Genomic DNA, 16,959 nt, shown 5'->3' with positions numbered 1-16,959 from the left:
GGTTGTACATACTTAATATTTCACATATTATAGTGCCCATAGTGGCAAAGAATTTTTCATCATAATTAAGATGTCAACCCTGAAGCTGGCCTGGCTGAAGCCAACGGAGCTTCAGTGTTGCCACACTAGAGCTGAAGGATAAGGAGAGGGGGATTAGAGTAGGCTGGGATTGTGTAGTCAAAATAAAATACTTTCTCTTGAAAACCAAGGATGTTCTCACACCAGGCCAGAGGAAGGAGGAGTGATGTCACCAGGCTACCAGACAGTGCCTTGATTGGACCATGTGACTGATTGTTTGGGGTTGAGAGAAAACCTTTTACTTTTAAATAGGTGAAAACCACCTAATTCAGAGTCATTTTTCACCAGATTTATGACAATATGATATATCCAATAAAGCTATTCTTTGAGTTTTGCTTGGTATGGGTCTATTACTTGGAACTCTGACATAAGTTATTTGAGGAAATGTTTAAACATAAAACATAGTAACACAATCTCCAAGCTTGCATATTTTCCCTTAATATATATATAAATTAGAAGCAGAGAAAATAAGGGAGGGAGGATAGTACCTTGTTGAATAATATCACATATAACAGCAAGATAATCTTCCGGCCCTTGATCCGTAGTCATCAATTGGTAGCATTTGTCTATATTCAGTGTCTGATAGATAAGGGCTGAATCTTCTACCCCACAAAGCAAAATGGCCACCCTTTCAGGTGGTTGAAGAATCTTGTTCAGAAAATATCTTTTTTTCACATCCAGGCCCTTTAAAAGACCGTTTGATATTATCAACAGTTTGCATTTGTAAGAGCAAAGAAGTGGCACTTCTGAATGGTGAATCAATGCAGCTTCTAAGTCGTAAAGTAAGATCCTGTCTTCTAATACAATGTGCTTGAAAATTGATTTTAAATACAGAGCCCATTCCTCAGCAGCTTCTTCATAGATAACAAGGATGCCTTCTGTATTTTCTGAGGGAATAGAGAAAAGAAAACATTTCAGAACAATTGTCACTTTGCATTACTGTATAATAATAATATCAGAAGCTAATATTCTGAAGGGGTTCAATATCTAAATTCCTGTGTGTAGTTATAAGGAAGAATTTGGGACTTGAATGTATCTAGACACATTTAAGAGGTTGGCATACTTTCCCAGCTCCCAGGAAGCAAACAAAAAAGATTGAAATTTCATGTTTTACCATTACATTGTTAAAACCTAAGAAGATCTCTCATGATTTCAGCATCATCATCTGGATTAAGACTCTGTGGGGTACTTGGTACTTACAATCTTTGATGCTTGTGGGCAATATTTCTTGGTCTCAGTATTATAGTCTGACTGGCAGATCTCTAGAGCATAATGCTGCAGATCAGGCTACTGTCTAAATGTATAACATGACACCAAAACTTTGTTTCACCATAGTGAACAGTTTGCCCACCATTTCTTTGCACGTAGATCGGTGAATTGGCAATATAATGTGGCTTTGGAGGACCACTTCAGTATGCACTGAGAAGGTTTGCCATAAATACAAACCACTAGACTAGAAGCAGTTTCAGTACAGGGATAAAACATAGCAGAGATCTGTAGTACATCACCCATTCAGAGAAATTGGAGGTTTGCTTTGATGAAATTTCTTGCTCTTTTGACAATAGACCTTCTCATTGAAAAGAGGCTTCTAAGGAGGACACTACAGGCAAAATTCAGTAATATAGGCAAATATTTATTATAAGTTGATTCATTAAATTCTAAAGCAAACTAGCTAAAACAGACATTGTCCCAACAAAGCTGGAGCACCTTTAGATTTATAATTCTGGTGAGATAAAGCAGTGGTCTCCAACCTTGGCAACTTTAAGACCTGTGGACTTCAACTCCCAAAGCTGGCTGAGGAACTCTAGGAGTTGAAGTCCACAAGTCTTAAAGTTGCCAAGGTTGGAGACCACTGAGATAAAGATTTTTGGGCAGGGAGGGAGACAACCACCCATATCAAGGGAAATGTTTGGCTCAAATGTTAAACATTATTGGATTGGATTGACTCATAGGAGTAAATGAGGGGATTGAAAACTTCCCTTTCCATCTATTGCTACCATGATGATTTCAAGGGCTTGCCACACAAATATATATTTTGGGGAAGCCCAAACTGTGATTAATAATAATTTGGTTGGCAAAATAAAGGAACTACAGCTTTCATTCTCATTGCTGTGTCATTAATGCTAGATCAGGAAATCCAAGCTGCTGGCATACATTTCTGAGAATCATAATTGCATGTTATCTGGAAAATGCTATGGTTGATAAGGCCCTTCCAGATAACAGATGCACGATAAGCTGCCCAGAGTTGTATGGAAGATGGGCAGTTATATAAACAGAATACAAAGAAAAGATCCTATATACAATTCCAAACAAATGGCTGTCTAATCTCTTCTTTAAAACATCCAGTGATGGAGCATCACAATTCCTGGAACCAAGCCATTCCACTGATGAATTGTTGTCATTGATCAGAAATTTCTCCTTAATTCTAAGGTGTATCTCTCTTTGATAAGTTTCCATCTGCTACTTCTTGTCCTGCCTTCAGGACAATAGGTGCTTTGGGGAATCACAATACCTGCACTACCAAGGTGGCGCAGTGGTTAGGGTGCAGTACTGCAGGCCACTTCAGCTGACTGTTATCTGCAGTTCAGCGGTTCTAATCTCACCGGCTCAAGGTTGACTCAACCTTCCATCCTTCCGAGATGGGTGAAATGAGGACCCAGACTGTGGGGGTGATATGCTGACTCTGTAAACCGCTTAGAGAGGGCTGAAAGCCCTATGAAGCGGTATATAAGTTTAACGGCTATTGCTAACGGCTATTTCACGTCTTTTTTGTCACTAACAACATACTGTAGGTTGACTTAATGTCTACAAACTTTATTTCCTCCTGATCAGACAACCTATGCATGAAAGCAGAAAGAATAGAAAAGAATTCTTTATTGGCCAAGTGTGATTGGACAAACAAGGAATTTGTCTTTGGTGCATATGCTCTCAGTGTCCATAAAAGAAAAGATATGTTCATCACCAGAGGTGGGTTCTTACTGGTTTGGACCAGTTCAGCTGAGTAGGTAGTAACTCAGCCAGCCACGTCCCCAAACCGGGTCTATCGGCGGCGCTGTAGATGCTGCCATCTTGATTTTTGCTTCTGCGCATGGGCAGAAGCATTTTTTTTACTACAGTGCATGCACACGTAGCGTGCATCAAGCATGTGCGAAGCACATCCCTGAGCAAACCAGCAGTAGAAGAAGCCGGAACCCAACCCTGTTTGTCCCGAATCGTAAGGTACAACACTTGATTGTCAAAGGGTACAAATAAGCAATCAAATCATACTAGGAAACAATCAATGTAAATCGTAAGGTCAGAAGCAACAAAGTTACATTCATACAGTCATAAGTGGAAAGAGAACCAGTCAGATGCTACAACTAGAGCTATTTGAAAGAGGATTTCTCAATTAATGGAAGCTAAATGCTGGTGGTACTCAACTTATAGCCATTTGTTTAGTAACTGATCAGAGTTACAGCAGCATTGAACAGAGTAACATGTGATTAGTTTTCACACTTACAACTGTTGCAGCATCCCTGTGGTCACATGATCAAAATTCAGACCCTTGGCAACTGGCATGTACTTATGTCTGCAGTGTCCTGGGGTCATGTATCACCTCTTGCAACCTTCTAACAAGCACAGTCAATGAGGAATCCAGATTCACTTAACAATTGTGGTATTAACTTAAAAAGTGCAACGATTCATTTAACAACGGGTGGCAAGAAAGAGTGTAAAATGTGGCAAAACTCAGGGAACAACTGTCTTGCTTAGCAACAGAAATTTTGGGCTCAACTGTGGTGGTAAATCGAGGACGACCTGTGCTAATATCACTTGACTAAGAATTAATCTTGACTTCTTGTTCCAGCCATCATAGGATAGTTTGCACTCATTCGTTAGATCTACTTTACAGATTCATCTACATTGGACAATAATTTGCAGACAAGTTATGTGTTGCGTTAGTGTTTATTTTGGGTATAGATAAAATAGAAAGATAAATGAAGTGTAATTCTACCTGTGATATGCCTACCACCGAGAATAAGATCCTGTTAATGGCACAAGGTGCGCTGATCATCAACAAAATGACAAGACACCATTTTATATAACAATCTATACTGGTAGCCTGACAGCTCAGGTTTATTTCTACAAGAAGCATTTTTCCAAGCAGAATTGTCACATACTCTGTCAGTTGGAGATTGGAAAGAAATCAGCCCACAGAGATGTTTTTAGATTTTTTTTAAAAGGTGGCATGAAATACATCTTTGTTTTAACCGTAAAATTTTACTGTTATGTGTTTGGGTAAGACTGCTTACCATATACATGTTTCATACATGTAATGAATACTGACTGTAGTATGTAGTTTAATTTGATGACTTGTACTCCATCTTGACTGCTCAGAACTCAATGATAAATGATTTCTCTCTCTCTTAGCCTAACACACCTCACAGCAGAGGTGGTATTCAGCCAGTTCTGAGACAGGTTCTGGAGAACCGGTAGCAGAAATTTTGAGAGTGGGGAAGGAATGGGGATTTTGCAGTATCCTTTCCCTGCCACGCCCACAAAGCCATGCCCACAGACCTGGCAGTAAAAAAAAATTGAATTCCACTACTGCCTTACAGGGTTGTTGTGGACAAATAGGAAATCAAGAATGTTTTATATGTTAGCTGCCTTGAATTATTTGTAAAAATAATAAAGTTGAGATATAAATGAACGAATAAATAAATCAATACATTTCATTTTCTCCCTAAGAGAAATAGCCCTAAGAAAATGATTTTGTTAAAATTATTCCAAGCCATTAAAAAGCAATAATAAGCAATCCTACTTATTCACTTTCTAGTCAACTTCTCATTTCTATTTATTTGTTTCTGCCCATTTCTTTATCAGTGTGGGACCTTTTGATCGTGGAAAATCAATATATTGTGTAAGAACCCAAGCACATGTATCCTGTAAATATTTTCCCATGGTGCCTCATAGGAATTACTCTGCATACCTTTCCTGATATTTAATTTTCCATAATACAATTTTCCGAACCAGATCTTTACTAAATGTTCTCCAGCCTAATCATTATCCAAATGAGAAACTGAACTTCTGCTTGAATTATGATTTGTATTAAATGAAGATGAAACTTAAATACTTTGGCCACTTAATGAGAAGGAAGGACTCCCTGGAGAAGAGCCTAATGCTGGGAACAATTGAGGACAAAAGGAGAAAGGACGACAGAGAATCAGGTGACTGGATGGAGTCACTGAAGCAGTCGGCGTGAGCTTAAATGGACTCCAGAGGATGGTAGAGGACAGGAAGGCTTGGAGAAACATTGTCCATGGGGTCGCGATGGGTCGGACATGACTTCACAACTAACAACAACAACAACAAAAATGCTCTCCAGCCTAATCATTATCCAAATGAGAAATTGGAACTCTCTTTGAATTAAGATTTGTACAAATCAGCAACAAGGTGTGGAGATACAGAATAAGTTGAAACGTAAGCATGGATTGCAATGAGTTTCACTGACAACTGAAATTCAAATATATTGAGATTTGAAGGACTTCAATCACTTTGTTGTTTTATTTGTCTTTGTTTTATTGGTCATAGAAATATGGAATTCAAATGATATACTTAGGCTACAAATTCAATTCCCTGCACAATAGCAATAGCACTAATATACCATTTCACAGTGCTTTACAGCCCACTCTATGCAAAGCCCTCAATGAAAGCAACCCTATCAGAGAGTTGTTGAGTCCATTTCTGAACACATCCACTAAAAGGAAGTCCCTTACTTCCTTGGGTCATGCTCTTCCTTTTAGAATATTATTAATAAAATTCAACTGCGACTTGCCTTCTTACAATGTAAATCTATTGTTCTACATCCTGCTGTTTGGAAGGATGAAGAACCTGTGTGGTATCCTTTCATACATAAACAGTGCTATCATAACTTCTCTTCTCTTGAAAATACTCTTAGGTACTTCAATCTCTCAACATAGGACTTAAATTCTAATCCTTATTATACTTGTTATCCTTCCCCAGTTTGTTGGCATCCTAATTAAGATGTAGTGCCCAGAATAGGACTCAAGACAGAATAGGACACTCAAGATGGGATCTGACCAGTGCGAAATAAAAGCTATAACTATTACTGTTATGAATTTGAAAATATACCTTTATTGCTGAAACTTAAATTTGCCACTTTTGCAGCAGCCTCAAACTATTTTAATTATTATTTCAAGCCAATCATACATCATTTTATACCTCTCCTTTTGGTTGCTGTCCTAAGAAAAGAACTTTGCAGTGTTCACTGTTACATTTCACTTTTATTTTTTCTAGCTATCAAAATAATTTTGAACATTATTTCTGCATTCTAGAATGGAGGCACTTACTTGGCTTAAGAAAAATCTTGGACCCCTCATCAAGAAGCCAAGATCTAGGGACACAATATTTGGTTCACTTTTGTTGTTCATAGCTTCTTACAGAAATCCATTGGAAAAATTGTGGTTAGGATATTAGGATATTAGTTAGAATTCACATCATCTGTGAATTCAGTAAGCATTTCTTCCATTGCTTCATTGAGTAATTAATAAAAATATTTAATAATTGGGGATCCAGCACTAAGCTTTGTGACACCCTACTTGATGAAGATTAATAGATGAGCACTTGTTGAATCCACTTAATTGTCATGCTATTGAACTCTCATTCTACCAGCCTGTTAATCAAATGTCAAGGGATACTTTGCTGAAATCAAGAAATCTACATAAATCAATGTATGATGAAAGTTGCCTGAAGGATGAAAAGAGAAATTGAATCGCAGTCGTACACTTTTTTCTTGAGAAATCCATGCTGATTACTCATAATTACTCAATTGTTTCAAAGTGCTTACACAAGAAACTCTTTATAATCTTCTCTAGAACCTTTGCCTTGTATTGATGTCAAACTGTCTATATTGCTTTGAATCCATTTCATTTCATCTTCTATTCTAATTCATAAAAGTTTAAGCAGATCATCAGCAACTTCAATCCTCATTTTAGCATCCTATTCAACTGACCTTGGAAATCTAAACAGGTATTTTGTCATCATATTTCTTTTAGTTTCAAGTTTTAGCCCATCTCCTTCATTCTAGATATTCATAATTGGCTACTGAAACATGTTCTTTTCATAAGGAAGACTCCATCTAATATTTATATCACTCTGTTAGCATTTACCTCAGAGTAACCAATCCAGAGAAGTATTACTAGCTGTGGACCAAATATATTTGCTATGGACGACTGTCTCATTGCACTGTTTCCCAGAATTTATTGACTACCAATTCATTTCTAAGAGGCTTAATGGGTGAAAAAAAGAACACATGCTGAAACAAATTTACTTCTTATTTTATTTTCAGAAGGTATGTGCCACATACTTCATAGTTCTGGGTAGCCAAAAATTCTATACACATAAACCATATTGTGGTTGTAGTATCGTTTGTTGATCTGAATGAGAGGACTGGCACTATTAAATTGAAGAAACATAATATTATCACAGTTCAAAAAATGAATCCATAGTTCGTTGGTAGCATTTGGAAACCCAATAATATATATTGTTAGGATCACAATATGAAAAGTTAGACAATTGTAGCCTGTCTCACAATACAATGTAGGAACTTTTTGATGTGGAAAGCTATTGTTTAGGATGTGGGCATTGGGCTACTTTGAAGTAAAAGTTAGCTTAGTTTCAACCTGAAAAATAAGGAAACAAGACCCAGAGTCTAACAGGAACATTCATACAGTAATATTTAGTTGATTTATTTAATTGGAAGGGGAAACAGAAACTGGGATGGAATACAGAGGGACCAGTCACTTTTCTCCTTAAATAATACCTTAGGTCTATAATACATGATTTATAATACATTTATAATACACAATGTGAAAAAAGGAGGAAGAGGGTAATCATTTACATTAGTTGATACTTTAGAAGGAGAAGAATTCCTAGTTTTGCTGCACATAATGCAGTTAATGTTATTACTGGGATGAAACTTCAAAGTTCCAAAATGCAAAGTATGTGATCCCACCCCTCTGTTTTAAAGGTCTATGCGAAGTTTGGAATATTTCCCTTTTTTTCTGATTAATAATCATTCTCCAGGTTTAGCGTAGCTGGGAAGTTAAACAACCACAGAATGAAATAAATTATCAATAATTCGCAAACAAACTGAACAATGTATTTCAAAGACAGAGTGGACATATGAATAAGATTCCAATGGAAACTCAAACATCATCAAACATATTCCATAGCAGTGGTGGGTTGCAGACGGTACACCCTGGTATGGGCGTACCGGAGCCTACCCAGAGCACTAGTACCGTTCCGGTATGGTGCTCTGGAAGGCCCACCTGCCTGCCCGAGCTCCTTACTTGTCCTTTAAAGCCTACAGTGCCTGTGTGATGCTCCGCCGAGCAGCTGGAGCGCCACGGAGGTTTGTGGAGGTGTCGCTAGTAGGTACGACGCATGCGCGAGCCGCGAGTGTCCATGTGGATGCCGCCGGGCCCGTTCCAACCGTACTGGTTGGAACAGGGTCCAGAACCCACCACTGTTTCATAGCCAAAAGGTCTCAGAATTGGTCTGAAAGCTAGCGTTTAAACAAATATGGAGATCTGACTGTGATAACGATAATTTTTCCCCTCCTAGTATTGGTTGCTTTGAATTGGGCATTTTGATGTAGATGCCATTTCCTTTTTAAATCCTCTGCCTTCTTTTTCTCCTTCTTTTGCTCTCAGTGTTTGCATTGCCCATCTGTTTTCCCCCTCTTCTTTCTTGCTTGGCAGGATATTGGGGAAAGCACTGATCATTCTTGCCAAACATATGAATAGATTTCTTTCTTACTTTTTGAAATGAAGCCAAAGGCATCATTGAATCCTAAGGCAACTTTGCAGTTATGGCCATCCACCGCTTAGTTACTGATGTCTTTATAACATCAAAGTAAGAAATTTCCTCTAGAAAAACATTGACCCAGAAAAGGAGGCTTCTTCAGCACATTGCTAGTAAAGGAATAAATCCTGGCTTTTAATAAGCAAACTTTTATCACCCTTATTCCCTTTAGTGGCAAATTTCCTTGAAGTATATGTCTTCAATCCCAAATAACTTCCCATTAATTGAAAGCATTACTAAAATCCTTTGTCCTAGCCCAGCCAAACATTCATTAATAAATATGAATAGTCCTTCTTACAGATTGTGGTGTAGTGATGCATAGGATTACATTCTGGATAAATTCAGGTTTTGATTGGGAAAAAGGCTGATTAGGAAGAAGATTGGTTTCTCTGCTGCATTGGGTGTGATTCATGGTCACACAAGTGCAATTACAAGCAGCAAATGCCTATTTTAGAAATGTCAACAACATCGCTCTATTGTACATGAAGATTCAGACTGTGCTGCCATTGGTGCAATGCTTGGCTTGTTCCTGGAATCTCATTGCAACTGATATAGAGCTCTGATATAGACCTGACTACACGCCAACTTTATGAGTTTGGAAGTGTGGGAAGAAATATCCATCTGGTTCAGTTCTGCTGGGAGAAAGACACTGGAAACATGGAAGCTGATTGGAAAGAAGGTTTAATGATGAACAGAACCATCAAACAAATGGTTCCTGTGCAGCTGACAAAATAGTGTTGAGAGTGAGGGAGTTTTATGCCTTACTTGGGCTTTGCACTTAAATTTCCTGTTCCTATGCAAGAACATGTATTCTGTTGGCTATTGTCAGATTCCTATGGAGTCATGTAAGGGTTATATAGGGGTTATAGCTGGCTCTGAAGGATCATGTCTTGTTAATACCAATAGCAATAGCACCAGTGGTGGGATTAAAATAATTTAACAACCGGTTCTCTGCCCTAATGATTCCTTCCAACAACCAGTTCACCAAACTGCTCAGAAAGTTAAGAACTGGTTCTCCTGGAGTGGTGCGAACTGGCTGAATCCCACCACTGCATAAAATGATAGATATATATGTATGTATGTATGTATGTATATGTTGTATTTGTGCTGATAAATAAATAAAGGGAGACTAGTATAGATCTATTTCAAGCTATTTAGCTCTCATCAGCTAGCCATACCCTTACTGGGAATCGAACCTGTGCTGTATTCTAAATAACTTTCTCTCTCTCTCCCTCCCTCCCTCCCTCTCTCTCTCTCTCTCTCTCTCTCTCTCTCTCTCTCTCTCTCTCTCTGTATGTATATGTATATGTATATGTATATATATATACATACACACACACACACACACACAGACATATATATATATATATATATATATATATATATATATATATATATATATATATATATATATATATATATATATATATATATATATATATATATATATATATATATATATATATATATATATATATATATATATATATATATATATATATATATATCAGGGCTGGGTTTCAACCGGTTCGCACCGGTCCCTGCGATCCGGTTGGTCGCCGAACCCGGAAGTAAGTAACTTCCGGGAACGGCGAAGCCCCCCCCGCGCCCGCGCGCGCCCGCACACCCGCGCCCGCTCCTTACCCGGTTTTTTTGAATTTCGAGCTTTCCACGCATGCGCAGAACGCCTGCGCGATCCTCCAGGAGCAGCTGGAGCATCGCGCAGACGCTAATACGCATGCGCGCGCCGCGTGCGTGCACACGCGCGCCGCGTGCGTGCGTGAGGACGCCGCCGGCCTCGTTCCAACCGATCCGGTTGGAACGGGGCGAGAAACCCACCCCTGATATATATATATAATAGATATATAATATATATATATGAGACTTATATACAACCTGTACAGGCATTGCTCTTTTTTCTATACAAATCTTCACATTCCCTGTCAAAGTTTTAAAAGAAATTCAAAGTACTGACACACTTTTCCGTATTATAATTTTTAGCTGCAGAGAGGGTTTTTTTAGGTTAACCTACCTGAATGCATGCTGAATGTGTGCAAACAACTGAGGATGGGGGGGAAATGTTTCTGAAGGTCCCTTTACAGTTCGAGACTGCATGTATTTATTTGAATGCCTGCATAGAGAACATGCAGTCATTTCTATGTATGAAAGTTCCATCATAGAGAAAGCAACGCACCACAGGTGGTATTCAGCAGGTTCTGACCAGTTCTATAGAACTGGTAAATGCCACCTCTGACTGACTCTCTACCCATCTATTCTCTACCTCCCGAGTCCCACCTGATTGGGAGGAAATGGGGATTTTGCAGTAACCTTCCCCTTTAGTTTAATTTACTTTCAGGAAGATCAAACCACATAAAAAAGAAGAAGCATATTCTGCTTATAGTAAAAGTGATTTTCCACATATGCAGAAACCTTCCTATCAATGTACATAAGAATTATAATTTCAATTACAAACTCATATAGGTTCACTTCATAGATAGAATACAATTATATTTTAACTATTACCTGCAATTTTTTCCCGAGCACAACCTGAAGCCATTTTAAGGTGTATTCTGTATTTCAGGTTGTGGGAGGAAAGGACCATAATTAGGACTTCAGTGATGAGAGTGAGGGAAATTTCCAGACATCCAGTTCACATTGTTATAGAAGACTTTCAAACATTGATTTAAACACAGTTAATTTAACCCCTTTCTTTTGGAACTTAATGGATGACAACAAAATATCTGATCGTAGGAAAGACCCTTAATCAATGGTGGGTTTGTACTAGTTTTACTACCAATTCGCTTGTGCACTCTTCTCTCTTGTGTGATGCTTCTGCGCATGCTCAGAAGCATCTGGGTGGGTGGGAGGAGCCTACTGCCACTGCTACTACTGGTTCAGAGGAATCAGGCAGAACTGGGAGCAACCCACCTCTGCCCTTAATGAGTACCTTCACTTACATCTGATCAGTTAGGTTCATGTTTAACCTAATTACTAACACTATAGATCTAACTTTCTTAACCTTGATAGCCTCCAATATGTGGATTCACATTCATTGTTATGTTGGCTGAGGAATCTCTAGAGAGATGCCAGTTAGAGAAGATTGTTTTGTTTCAATTATTTAATTCTTGTTTTCCTGAAATAATTTTTTTGATGGGAGGCTAAAATATAATTCAATCGATTGTCTACATACTGTACCTTTAGTGGGATATAGTCAATTATTTTATTTTGGCTGATTATTCTTCTTCGCTGGAAAACTTACTAAACGTCCTTGAGCTAGTCAGAGATTCTGAACTTACTCTATTCTGATGTAAGATATAATTTCATGTTGGACTACAAATAGCTGATGTAGGATTTTTGTTTTTGTTTTTAGTCTATCTAAAAGGAATTTTAAATCTGCATCCCAGGCTGAGCTAAAAGTATGGAAGTCTTGACTAGGTAGATTGCAGCTTCTTGAAAGTTAATAGCAGAAAAAAAACTGAAAATTAAGATATCCTTGGTAAGGCTAAAATTACAACTGAAATAAGTCACTAAATATAAAATAATTAACGATATTGTGCATTCTATCAGTTGCCGCAAATCCTCTTGAATAGCTTAATTTAAAAAAAAATGGAGCCAATTTGATTTCTCTCAGATTATTCTGAGATATTAGTGCTGTCACCAATAAACAATGATTATGGACCTCTTCTAGTGTGGTGTGGTGGTTAAGGCTTTGAATTTGAAACTGAAAAACTGTGCCTTAAATACAAAGCCGGTTGAGCCACCTTGTGCCAGTCATACTGCCCCAACCCAGGGGTGGGTTTCAACCGGTTCGCGGCGGTCCCCGCAACCGGTTGGTCGGCGAACCCGGAAGTAAGTAACTTCCGGGAACGGCAAAGGGCCCACCCGCCCGCCCGCGCTCCTTACCGGTCTTTGAAGGCTTCTGCACTTCCACGCAGGCGCATGGCACATACAGCGCCTGCGCGATTCTCCGCGAGCAGCTGGATAACACATACAGTGCCTGCGTGAGTCTCCGCGAGCAGCTGGAGCATCGTGCAGGCGCTAAGACGCATGCGTGAACTGCGCACGTGCACGAGGACGCTGCCGGCCCCGTTCCAACCGAATCGGTTGGAATGGGATTAGCAACCCACCCCTGCCCCAACCCTAGGAAGTAGGGAATTACAAACCACTTCTGAAAACTTGCCATGAAACCTGAAAGAACTAGTCTAGGTAATAGCCAGCAGTCAACTCTGACTCAAACAAACAAACAAAAAACGTACAAATAAACCTCTACATCATAGATTTCATAGAAACAGGAAATCACCAAATACTTCTCCATCTTGCACTTACTAAGTGAAATAAGTACAGTGGTTTAGTATATATATAGTAGGGCACCTAAATCTCAAAAGCAGAAACTGCACTTCAGTGGAATTAAGATGGCTTAGAAAAAGCAACACAAATAATGGGCATGAAGTAGTGATGTTAGTAACTCTGAAAACTTCTAGCCAAGTGCGGAAAGCATGTATGCATGCGCGCACACACTTATAATGCAATGTGCACACACACTCATGTGCCCAACTCCAACATATGTGCGTGCAAACCACTGCGCCCTATGCCAGTGCATGCATGCATGACTCTCGTGCAGGTACCCCCCGTGCATGCATGGCAGAGACCCGAAAATCAGCTGGCCAGTGGGAGGCACACGTGCATGCGCAGTGGAGTTGAGCTGTGGTGATGGCTCGTGTGTCTGCAGAGAGGGCCCTGCGTGCCACCTGTGGCATGCATGCCATAAGTTCGCAATCATGGTTCTAGATATTGAAGTGTAAATTATATGATTTTTACATGGCCATTCCTTTTGAAGATACTGTTAGAAAATAATTTTGCCAAAGTAGTCAATGAATAATATAAATTTGTTTTCTAGTAAAAAGAAGTCTAACCATGGCAGACCTTTGTCTGATTTTCATAGGTTTTTAACATGAAGTATGGTTCTTATTTGGCTATTTCTTTCTGGTATGAATTTTATTACGGTATGTCACTCAAGAAGCCCATGGGAAATGGCTAATTATGAATTTTCCTTTGTGGTGGAAAATCTTTCAAATAAGACAGACAGCTTAGGTTTTATATCAGCTTGATTTTGACTGTTTTTAATCTTGAGCAAAAACTATATATGTTTAATAACACATATTTTTGCTATTGATGGGGCTTTTGGCCTATTTTTAATTTATAAATGTTTCACAGAAACTCCATTCATCCATAACTTGTTTAATTTGCAAATACAAAGCATGTTTTGTTCTAATAGGGGAATGCAGTGGCTTGGGCAACATGCTTAGGTTTTTGCTACTTAAGGTTTTAGGCATTTATTCAAGAGGAAAAAGTCAGAATGACAGTTTGGTATTTTCAAAATCAAAATAAGTAACTAAACACAAAACTTGCAAATATGCCCAAATTTTGTTGTGTGCACAGTTGGTTTACAGTAAGCCAAAATATATAACAGTTGACATATACCAACTTTTGTCCACTCAATGTTTTAGGTATCACTAAATAAATTTGTTCCTTCTAAAAGAAGATGGTTTGGTGAGATGAGTGGCAATATAAATTCAATTACTTTATGCTATTAATTACAATGGTGGAAATATTATTTTATTAATAGTAAAATATAAAATTGTCTACTTACAAATTATTGAAAGACTTCAGTTGCAATCTAATAGAATTACATAAATCACTAGTAAATTTGGAGTTTTTCATTAAAAACTGGGACAAAACTCTTGTTTGTGCATATCATTAAAAGTCAATCCATATTTAGACAACTTTAGTGATTATTTCTTCTTAATAAAAAAATTGGACAAATGTTTTTAATACTCTGAAAAGTTCAACGACTGGATTCTGACAGATAATATTGGTTTTCTTGTTTTGTTTTTTTAAATTAAAATCACTAGTTGATTTTTATTGCATAATTATTACATGGGATTGATTTGAAGGATTAAATCTGAATATCAAAACATAATTTCTCCATTAGTACAGAACATTAAGAGTTCAGTCAACCAAGAACTGCTCCTTGGCAACTACTACAACAGTTAATTAAAATCCTGTTGCATTACAGAACTATTTTGGACTTAATTATTTATGCATTGAAACTCTTGTAGTTTCTAGAATGAAGAAATACAAAGAAAGGGGCTATTTATCCATTCACCCAAATGAAATATTATGTATATTGTAGAAATATATTTGCGTTTACCACTATGAATTCTACTCTTAGGTTGAATTCCTTTTATTTTTACCTTTTTTAATGCATTCTACTAAAGTTTAGATAGCAAATTATAATTAATTTTTGAAAATAAACAAGAAAGCTTTCCTGTATTCTTATCAGTTAAAGCAAACATCTGAAATCATATTGGCCACACCTTTTCAAATTTTCAATCAGATATCCTTCTGAACACTTGATAAACTTTTAATTGGAAATGTTAATCTCACTGATTGAAACAGGCATGGTACTGATGTTTGCAGAATATGTATAGGATGGTTACACACACGTAGACATAGACACAGGCAGGCAGGAAGGCACGTGCGCGCGCGCACACACACACACACACAGAACAATAACCTGGGTACTCATTTTACTCATCTCGGAAAGATAGGAGGTTCAATCAACCTTGAGCTAGTCAAGATTAGTTAGTCAGTTAATTTGTTAGGATTAGGAAGTCAAACAACTTCCTAATAGTGCGGTCAATTAACCAGTGGATCAGCTTGCCATTAGAAGTTGTGGGTGGTTCATCACTGGAGAATTTTAAGAAGAGACTGGTCAGTCACTTGACTGAAATGGTGTGAGGTCTCCTGCTTGAGAGGGGATTGGGCTAGAAGACTTCCAGCATCACTTCCAGCTCTATTCTAGTTGATTGATTGATATGATCAAATGCCTGGCTTTGGGCAGAGTTAGCATGCAATACTGCATTCTAACCACTGCACCACCCACAGACATATACATACACAAAAACGCATGTACACAGGATATATATACATAAGAGTTGATGGGTTATATTGAGATACATTCCCAATTCCGATCTAATGAAGGGAGAAAAAAAGTACAATTCAATACAGCTTTTGTACAAGCAGGTATGGAGATAAAGTATATCACTATATTAAGAGAGTAGATGCATATTAGGAAAACTCATCTGTACTCTGCAGCAGGAGTGGGTTGCTACCAGCGCTACTGCTGGTTTGGCGCACATAAATGTGCATTTACACCTAAAAAGATCTGCACCAGTAGTGGTTTCCAGATCCTGTTGCAACTGGTACTGTGCAACAGGCCCCGGTGTAGCCCACGTGCACGCGCACAGCATGTGCACAAATGTGTGCAACACACGCATACATCCTTACCTCCATGATGCCACTGCGATGCTGCAGCTGCTCGGCAGAGCATCATGCAGGTGCTGTATGCTCCATGCAGATGTGTGGAACGCCTCAAAGAGCTCAAATACAGGGAAAGAGATCAGGTGGGCGGGTGGGCCATCCAGAGCACTGTACTGGAACGGTACCCAGTGATCCCAGCAGGTACAGGTATTCCTGTACCAGGGCATACCACCTGCATGCACAGAACATAAGAAAAGGGGGGGGGATTACATTTCTGCAATGGAGAATGTTCTGTGCATGCACAGAAGCAAAAATAAAGATGGCACCGCCAACAATAGAACCAGTTCAGGTGCGTGGGCGGCCGAGTTACTACCTACGCGACCAAACCGGTCTCAACCAGTAGGAACCCACCTCTGCTCTGCAATCTTCCAAATTTTTCTCAGATTGTACTATTTTCCTATACAAAGACTCCATCAGTCAAGCTGCTTCAATCCCATCAACATGGCAATACTACATAGAAACTCACTAATAACTTGGGCTGTTCACTTTCTCTTCAACATTTTTCTCTATTGGAATTCTGACAGTCAAAAGCACTGGCTTCAGATGCTTCCATTGCTACCTACAGAGAGGAACACGAAACATGGCTGTGACCATGGGGGCCTTTGCCCAAGTTCGTCTGGTGCACCAATTGCGGCC

The 16,959-nt window shown here is 38.6% G+C and overlaps 1 protein-coding gene across 1 annotated transcript in view; it reads right to left on the bottom strand.

The window, feature by feature from the left end:
* BANK1 (B cell scaffold protein with ankyrin repeats 1) overlaps nt 1-16,333 on the bottom strand; it is a 149,585-nt gene extending 133,252 nt beyond the window's left edge. Inside the window, exons 1-2 of the mRNA XM_087723905.1 lie at nt 16,291-16,333; nt 567-965 (exon numbers count right to left, since the gene is read on the bottom strand). Of these exons, the coding sequence (XP_087580031.1) occupies nt 567-965; nt 16,291-16,333 (442 nt within the window). The remainder of the gene's footprint in view (nt 1-566; nt 966-16,290) is intronic.
* Nucleotides 16,334-16,959: the final 626 nt, after the last annotated feature.

This window comes from Thamnophis sirtalis, unplaced genomic scaffold (genome assembly GCF_051295495.1).
Source record: "Thamnophis sirtalis isolate CommonGarterSnake01/CBP01778 unplaced genomic scaffold, rThaSir2_p1.2 scaffold_10, whole genome shotgun sequence".
Taxonomy (NCBI): Eukaryota; Metazoa; Chordata; class Lepidosauria; order Squamata; family Natricidae; genus Thamnophis; species Thamnophis sirtalis.
Note: the sequence above shows the minus strand (reverse complement) of the source record. Positions and strands in the feature narration are given on the sequence as shown.